Genomic DNA, 9323 nt, shown 5'->3' with positions numbered 1-9323 from the left:
GAGCATGTGCACTCAACTTCTTTGGTCGACCATGGCGAGGCCTGTTCTGAGTGGAACCTGTCCTGTTAAACCGCTGTATGGTCTTGGCCACTGTGCTGCAGCTCAGTTTCAGGGTCTTGGCAATCTTCTTATAGCCTACGCCATCTTTATGTAGAGCAACAATTATTTTTTTCAGATCCTCCGAGAGTTCTTTGCCATGAGGTGCCATGTTGAACTTCCAGTGACCAGTATGAGAGAGTGAGAGCGATAACACCAAATTTAACACACCTGCTCACCATTCACACCTGAGACCTTGTAACACTAATGAGTAACATGACACCGTGGAGAGAAAATGGCTAATTGGGCCCAATTTGGACATTTTCACTTAGGGGTGTACTCACTTTTGTGGCCAGCGGTTTAGACATTAATGGCTGTGTGTTGAGTTATTTTGAAGGGACAGCAAATTTACACTGTTATACAAGCGGTACACTCACTACTTTACATTGTATCAAAGTGTCATTTCTTCAGTGTTGTCACATGAAAAGATATAATAAAATATTTACAAAAATGTGAGGGGTGTACTCACTTCTGTGAGATACTGTATATATATATATATATATATTTCTTTATTTTGGCCACACTTACTTGCCATTGTCCCATTTACAAGAGTGGCAAACATATTGTAACCATGAACCATAATCATACAGGATAAACTATGTTATACATGATATACCATCTATGGTTCATCTATGTCACAGTTTTGGGAGTGAATTCTTTATTCCATTGACATAGGAAATTGTCTCCTGTGTTTATAGCAGTTGTCGCTCTCTAAACTTTGGAGTGTGCAAGTTACCAATAATTGTAAATTTTGTAGTTCAAATGGCTGTTGATTAATCTTTCACACTGATCTCCAGAGGCTGAGAAGAGTGAGGACACAGCAGGTGGTGGATGGCAGGGAGCCCTACAACGCAATTACAGCCAGGACTGCAGCTTCAAAGACAACATGTACCATGTGGGAGAATATGTTTATGTAGAACCCACAGAACCAAACCTGCAGCCGCACATTGTCTGCATAGAGCGCCTCTGGCAAGATGATGCAGGTATTGCATTCATAAAACCTTAAATTGATGCTGTGTCAACATGAGTTAGGCATATATATTGTTCCTTAACACTGTTGATTGAGAATATAAAGTACCATTCAAAATGTTGGGGTCAGTAAGATTTTGGGGTCAAAAGAATTTAACGCTTTTAACACTGTTATTCAGCAAAAATGCAAATTAAAAAATAATAATAATAATAATAATAGTTTTTGATCAAAAGTGCCCGTTAAGACTTTTTACATTGTTACAGAAAAATTCTGTTCTTTTGAACTTTCTATTCATCAAAGAATATTAGAGCATATTAGAACATTCAGCATATTAGAATGATTTTTGAAGGATCATGTGACAATGAAGACTGGAGTAATGATGCTGAAAATTCAGCTTTGCCATCTCAGGAATAAATGACATTTCAAAATAATATCAAATAGAAAACAGTTGTTTTAAATTGTAATAATATTTCACAATATTAATGTTTTACTGTATTTGTAATTAAATGAATACAGCCTTTAAAAACATACCGACCCCAAACTTTTGAACATTAGTGTAGCTGTTAAACTATGTGTATGTATTTTTTCATGAAGGAGAGAACTGGCTTTATGGCTGCTGGTTCTATAGACCCAACGAAACATTTCATCTCGCTACACGCAAATTTCTTGAGAAAGAAGTTTTCAAAAGTGATTATTACAACAAAATTCCTGTCAGTAAAATACTGGGCAAATGTGTCGTGATGTTTGTGAAGGTAATATATTCCAAAACAATCTCATTAAACAAAACATATTTTTGCATTACTAAACAAAGCATTAAATTAAACTAAAAACATTATATCTGATTGCAGGAGTATTTCAAGCTTCAGCCTGACAGCTTCAGACCTGAAGATGTTTTTGTCTGCGAGTCTCGTTATTCTGCGAAAACCAAGTCCTTCAAAAAGATCAAGATGTGGACGATGCCCTTGAGCTCAGTAAAGTTTGTCCTACGTGAAGTGCCGTTGCCTGTGGTTCGTGTGGCCTCCATGTTTGCACCCAAGCAGGACAGTGAGAAGCCTCCTGAGGTGGCAGAGGATGGCAAAGCTGTACCATCTATTATTGATAAGGTATGACATTCATTGCTATATATTGAATATATATACATATATTTCCTCACCATCAATCTGTGTCTTCAGGAGAGGGAGGATGTTACCACGGAGGTCAGTAATGGAGAGCCAGGCTGCCAGTACTATGAACAGCTCTGCTACAACGACATGTGGCTGAAAGTGGGAGACTGTGTCTATATCCGCTCTCATGGGCTCGTACGCAACCGCGTGGGCAGGTAGGGGACCAATGACGAGTCGCTGTGTTGTTCATGTTGTGGTGCTTTGAAAAGTCCAGAAGGGCACTATACAAGTAGTTAAAGGGCACATTCGCCCAAAAATGAAAATTCTGTCATCTACTCACCCTTTTGTCGTTCCAAACCCATAGGAATTTTGTTTATCTTCAAAGCACTAATGAATCTGAACTTCCATTCCAATAAAACTCGGATTAAACTCGATTCATATGTATTACTTTTACACATTTTTTTGGAACTTTTAGAAGCATCAACGTTTTGGTGGAATGGAGTTTCAATACAAGGACAAAAAAATGTATCAGGTTTCATTAAAAATATCACAAATAACTTAATTTGTGTTTCGAAGCTTACCTAAAGCCTCATGGGTTTGGAATTGTAATTAATGACAGAACTGTCCTTTCAATATGACTTGTAGGGCTGCACAATTCATCGAATTTCTAATCGTGATTACAATTATGGATGCCACAATTACGTAATCGCTCAAAGTGGCAATTAATCGCTGAAAGTCCACTTATGTTATTCTGCGTGCTTAAGATGTGTTTTTTTCTTTCTACATGTTATCTTATGGGTTTTTTCCCATTATTTAAATTTGAGTTTTAGTATAACATTATAATACCATTCATATTTTTACTTTTTTATAATTTAAAGAAGAAACCAATCCGATGTATATTGGAGGCTTAATACTATAGAAAAGCACTAAAGGTTTTTCAGTTCGAGTGTTTTCAGCTTGTTTATTTTCATATAAAAATACGGCATGCAGTTGCATCAAACAATGGTATAAACATCATTCAATGTAAATTGTGATAATCGTAATTAATAATCGCAATTACAATTTCAAGGGAATAATCGACAATTATGATTTTTGTCATAATCGTGCAGTTTACATTGTATCAAAGTGTCATTTCTTCAGTGTTGTCACATGAAAAGATATAATAAAATATTTACAAAAATGTGAGGGGTGTACTCACTTCTGTGAGATACTGTATATATATATATATATATATTTCTTTATTTTGGCCACACTTACTTGCCATTGTCCCATTTACAAGAGTGGCAAACATATTGTAACCATGAACCATAATCATACAGGATAAACTATGTTATACATGATATACCATCTATGGTTCATCTATGTCACAGTTTTGGGAGTGAATTCTTTATTCCATTGACATAGGAAATTGTCTCCTGTGTTTATAGCAGTTGTCGCTCTCTAAACTTTGGAGTGTGCAAGTTACCAATAATTGTAAATTTTGTAGTTCAAATGGCTGTTGATTAATCTTTCACACTGATCTCCAGAGGCTGAGAAGAGTGAGGACACAGCAGGTGGTGGATGGCAGGGAGCCCTACAACGCAATTACAGCCAGGACTGCAGCTTCAAAGACAACATGTACCATGTGGGAGAATATGTTTATGTAGAACCCACAGAACCAAACCTGCAGCCGCACATTGTCTGCATAGAGCGCCTCTGGCAAGATGATGCAGGTATTGCATTCATAAAACCTTAAATTGATGCTGTGTCAACATGAGTTAGGCATATATATTGTTCCTTAACACTGTTGATTGAGAATATAAAGTACCATTCAAAATGTTGGGGTCAGTAAGATTTTGGGGTCAAAAGAATTTAACGTTTTTAACACTGTTATTCAGCAAAAATGCAAATTAAAAAATAATAATAATAATAATAGTTTTTGATCAAAAGTGCCCGTTAAGACTTTTTACATTGTTACAGAAAAATTCTGTTCTTTTGAACTTTCTATTCATCAAAGAATATTAGAGCATATTAGAACATTCAGCATATTAGAATGATTTTTGAAGGATCATGTGACAATGAAGACTGGAGTAATGATGCTGAAAATTCAGCTTTGCCATCTCAGGAATAAATGACATTTCAAAATAATATCAAATAGAAAACAGTTGTTTTAAATTGTAATAATATTTCACAATATTAATGTTTTACTGTATTTGTAATTAAATGAATACAGCCTTTAAAAACATACCGACCCCAAACTTTTGAACATTAGTGTAGCTGTTAAACTATGTGTATGTATTTTTTCATGAAGGAGAGAACTGGCTTTATGGCTGCTGGTTCTATAGACCCAACGAAACATTTCATCTCGCTACACGCAAATTTCTTGAGAAAGAAGTTTTCAAAAGTGATTATTACAACAAAATTCCTGTCAGTAAAATACTGGGCAAATGTGTCGTGATGTTTGTGAAGGTAATATATTCCAAAACAATCTCATTAAACAAAACATATTTTTGCATTACTAAACAAAGCATTAAATTAAACTAAAAACATTATATCTGATTGCAGGAGTATTTCAAGCTTCAGCCTGACAGCTTCAGACCTGAAGATGTTTTTGTCTGCGAGTCTCGTTATTCTGCGAAAACCAAGTCCTTCAAAAAGATCAAGATGTGGACGATGCCCTTGAGCTCAGTAAAGTTTGTCCTACGTGAAGTGCCGTTGCCTGTGGTTCGTGTGGCCTCCATGTTTGCACCCAAGCAGGACAGTGAGAAGCCTCCTGAGGTGGCAGAGGATGGCAAAGCTGTACCATCTATTATTGATAAGGTATGACATTCATTGCTATATATTGAATATATATACATATGTTTCCTCACCATCAATCTGTGTCTTCAGGAGAGGGAGGATGTTACCACGGAGGTCAGTAATGGAGAGCCAGGCTGCCAGTACTATGAACAGCTCTGCTACAACGACATGTGGCTGAAAGTGGGAGACTGTGTCTATATCCGCTCTCATGGGCTCGTACGCAACCGCGTGGGCAGGTAGGGGACCAATGACGAGTCGCTGTGTTGTTCATATTGTGGTGCTTTGAAAAGTCCAGAAGGGCACTATACAAGTAGTTAAAGGGCACATTCGCCCAAAAATGAAAATTCTGTCATCTACTCACCCTTTTGTCGTTCCAAACCCATAGGAATTTTGTTTATCTTCAAAGCACTAATGAATCTGAACTTCCATTCCAATAAAACTCGGATTAAACTCGATTCATATGTATTACTTTTACACATTTTTTTGGAACTTTTAGAAGCATCAACGTTTTGGTGGAATGGAGTTTCAATACAAGGACAAAAAAATGTATCAGGTTTCATTAAAAATATCACAAATAACTTAATTTGTGTTTCGAAGCTTAACTAAAGCCTCATGGGTTTGGAATTGTAATTAATGACAGAACTGTCCTTTCAATATGACTTGTAGGGCTGCACAATTCATCGAATTTCTAATCGTGATTACAATTATGGATGCCACAATTACGTAATCGCTCAAAGTGGCAATTAATCGCTGAAAGTCCACTTATGTTATTCTGCGTGCTTAAGATGTGTTTTTTTCTTTCTACATGTTATCTTATGGGTTTTTTCCCATTATTTAAATTTGAGTTTTAGTATAACATTATAATACCATTCATATTTTTACTTTTTTATAATTTAAAGAAGAAACCAATCCGATGTATATTGGAGGCTTAATACTATAGAAAAGCACTAAAGGTTTTTCAGTTCGAGTGTTTTCAGCTTGTTTATTTTCATATAAAAATACGGCATGCAGTTGCATCAAACAATGGTATAAACATCATTCAATGTAAATTGTGATAATCGTAATTAATAATCGCAATTACAATTTCAAGGGAATAATCGACAATTATGATTTTTGTCATAATCGTGCAGCCCTATCTTCTGAAGTCTTGGACATCACATTTGGTTACAAAATACGCAAGAACCAACAATGTTTTGTGTCACTGATGTTACCAAACTCGATGTGACACAACATAAGGGTGAACAGACTTTTTAACACTGCATACGGAACCCTCTTGGTTCTTTTATCTCTGTCTGTACACACTGTAGCCATAAGCAGTGGCGTCGCTAGGGATTGCACTCTGTACCCCTTTTCCCCCCGGTAGCGATGCCCCTGCCAAATCTCATTTACCACTTCCTAACATGTCCATAACATAACATCAAGACCAGAAAACTGTCACCACCAGAACGCATTTGTGATTTATGACCGTCTCCTTATATATGAATGGATTTGTGTTGTAACAGGATAGAGAAGATGTGGGTGCGAGATGGAGCCGCCTACTTTTTCGGCCCCATCTTCATCCATCCCGAGGAGACTGAGCATGAACCTACTAAGATGTTCTACAAGAAGGAAGTTTTCCTCAGTAACCTGGAAGAAACCTGCCCTTTGACCTGTATTGGAGGTAACGTTAAGTTCCATCATTACAACTGCATTGTTGAGTGGTTACAAGGAGATTGACTGAAGAACATTGACTCCAGACAGAATGCCACTGAGTTATTTACATTGAAAGGACTGTTATTAAATGAAGTGATTTGTTAGTTTTCCTGATTAAATCTGATCACCATGTCTTCTCCCACATCTGGACTGTTTTTGTTTTTTTTCCTCAGGGAAGTGTACAGTGTCTTCTTTCAAAGATTTTTTGTCATGCCGGCCAACTGAAATGCCGGAGGAGGATGTGTTGCTGTGTGAGAGCCGCTACATAGAGAGCGAGAAGCAAATGAAGAAGTTTAAAGGGCTGAAACGTTTCTCTCTCTCTGCCAAAGTAGTTGAGGATGAAATCTATTACTTTCGGTCAGTTGCTTCATTCTTGTTGACTACTGAAGTAATCCAAATTAAAAAATAATGATAATAATTGATGTACGTAAGAAACAGACTTTAGTGTATAGCAATGAAAGCTGATGATATCAACATGGATTGCTCGTTTCTGTCCTAAAATTGGACGTTGGACTCATGCGTTTGGTTATCTCTGTCAGAAAGCTCATAGTGCCTCAGAAGGAGCCGTCTCCACTGCTGGATAAGAAGATCAAGGAGTTGGAGGCCAAGTTTGCAGACATGACGGATGAAGAGCTGGAGGATTTGGGTGATGATGATGGGGACGGCTCTGATGCTCACTGCATGCCGCAGCTTCAGACTCAGCTGACCAGTGACATGGACATGCTGCATTATGCTCCCCCGCAGGTCTGCAGTAAGCTGTTGTTGAAGGAAAATCATTGTTTGACCTTGTTGATTTAGACTTGGAAAACCACTGATCTCAGAAGGGTCTGATCTTGTAGAAGTTGTCATTGTAACTGGCTGCATTATCTGATAATCATTAGTCTTGAAGAGCAAGACTTCTCACTGCATAATGTCTGGTCCATTTTGGCGCTTATTCTTGTCAAAAACTGCCAACTTGAGACACGTAAACTGTCCAGCCACAGTTTGTCTTTTTTTTTTTAAGTGACATTAAGGTGCTACAGTAAAACATGAAAAAACAAAGATTTAAAAAGAGTAATGTTTTGTGAATAGTGTCGATTTACCATTGTTTAATTGAGTTTTCACATGTGGAAATACACTATTGATAAGGGACTTTTTTGCCACAAAATTTTGCCAAGATTTTACTAATGTGACTGCACCTTTATATCATTCTAAACCTGAATGACTTTCTTTCTTCCGCAGAGCACAAAATAAGTTTTATTGAAGAATATTGGTAACCAAACATTTTTGGTGACCACGTCCATTTTATAGACAAGAAAGATGCCTTTTGCATTCCTCAAAGTCGTACAGGTTTGAGGATGAGTAAATGATGACAAAGTCCTCATTTGTGGGTGAACTATTCCTTTAAGTCTTTATTTTTGAAATGTTACTAGTTTATTCTCAAAATCTCAGGGCTTTTTTATTGTCATTTTAATGTGGCACTAAAACAGCTTTGTTAATCTGAAATCAATTATTGCGCAATAACAGCCCGGCTTGCCGAAAAGAAGTAGCTCAAATCTACTGACTAGTTCTTCCGTGAAAACAGTCATCATACAAGCTATGTTGTAAAGCTGCCTTCCCTAATCCTGTCAATCATATTAAAACTTGGGCTTTCGAAACGTTCTTGCCAATTTTGTGCAATCCTATGACCCCACAGAGGATAAGTGGTTTGGAGGATGGATGGATGGATGAATCAAAAGTACCGTGAGCAGCCTTTATGCATGCTGTCTAAGGCCAAGACTAAATGAACAGTATCTGATTTTCTCCACAGTCCACACCAAAGTCTATTAAGGGTCTGTCAAAGAAGGAGGGGGCAAAGAGGAAGATCAACATGAGTGGGTACATCCTCTTCAGCAGTGAAATGAGAGCAGTCATCAAGGCCCGGCACCCTGACTTCTCCTTTGGAGAACTCAGTCGACTGGTGGGCACAGAGTGGAGGAACCTTGAGGCCACTAAGAAAGCGGAGTACGAAGGTGAAGTGTTGAATTTTGCTGGAAATTTGCCTGGAAATCATCTGTGGCCACTGATGCATGGGATACTGTGTCTCTAGGTTCTCCATGAAACATTAAATTGTTTTTATCTTTTGCCATTCTTTCAGAGCGGGCAGCAAAGGTAGCGGAGCAGCAGGAGCGAGAAAGAGCAGCGCATCAGAACTCCCCAAGAGCAGGTACCCCAGTAGGGGCGCTCATGGGGGTAGTACCTCCCCCGACCCCCATGGGGATGTTTAGCCACAGCATGACGTCTATGGCAGGTAACCCCTCTCAGATGTGGTGGACACACCTTTCTGATGCCACACAGAGCTGCAATAAGAAGCCTAACTGCTAACACACTCATCTCCAGTGCACTTTCCATCTTCAACCAGTCCATTCCTTCTTCAAAGCTGCCATGTTTTATTGTCTTTAGTCCCAAAACTAACTTCTGTTATCTGAATGTGATTTTGAATGCATGGCCTTGTCATCCATCAAAGAATTACTGCATGAACTGTAACAAAAATGAACGTTACTACCCCTTTTTCACTGCAATGCTGCTCAGCCTTGGATTCTGTGAACTTTTCTCAGAATTGATCTGTGTTTCCACTGACTTAAGAGCTGAACAGTGATGGAAGTAATTGCTTATCAATTTTTAGGGCCCGAGCACCGATGGTGTGAGGACCCTCTTGGATTTCC

The 9323-nt window shown here is 38.1% G+C and overlaps 1 protein-coding gene across 1 annotated transcript in view; it reads left to right on the top strand.

Moving 5' to 3' along the window:
- The window catches only part of LOC107572403 (protein polybromo-1-like), a 22858-nt gene extending 13662 nt beyond the window's left edge, over positions 1 to 9196 (top strand). Inside the window, exons 18-26 of the mRNA XM_016258839.1 lie at positions 894 to 1079; positions 1661 to 1818; positions 1915 to 2169; positions 2239 to 2384; positions 6450 to 6607; positions 6813 to 6996; positions 7179 to 7383; positions 8429 to 8630; positions 8756 to 9196. Of these exons, the coding sequence (XP_016114325.1) occupies positions 894 to 1079; positions 1661 to 1818; positions 1915 to 2169; positions 2239 to 2384; positions 6450 to 6607; positions 6813 to 6996; positions 7179 to 7383; positions 8429 to 8630; positions 8756 to 8982 (1721 nt within the window). The 3' untranslated portion in view covers positions 8983 to 9196. The remainder of the gene's footprint in view (positions 1 to 893; positions 1080 to 1660; positions 1819 to 1914; positions 2170 to 2238; positions 2385 to 6449; positions 6608 to 6812; positions 6997 to 7178; positions 7384 to 8428; positions 8631 to 8755) is intronic.
- Positions 9197 to 9323: the final 127 nt, after the last annotated feature.

Source organism: Sinocyclocheilus grahami, unplaced genomic scaffold (assembly GCF_001515645.1).
Source record: "Sinocyclocheilus grahami isolate Dianchi unplaced genomic scaffold, SAMN03320097.WGS_v1.1 scaffold1746.1, whole genome shotgun sequence".
Classification (NCBI taxonomy): Eukaryota; Metazoa; Chordata; class Actinopteri; order Cypriniformes; family Cyprinidae; genus Sinocyclocheilus; species Sinocyclocheilus grahami.
The sequence above is the reverse complement of the archived record's forward strand: the minus strand, read 5'-3'. Positions and strand labels throughout refer to the sequence as shown.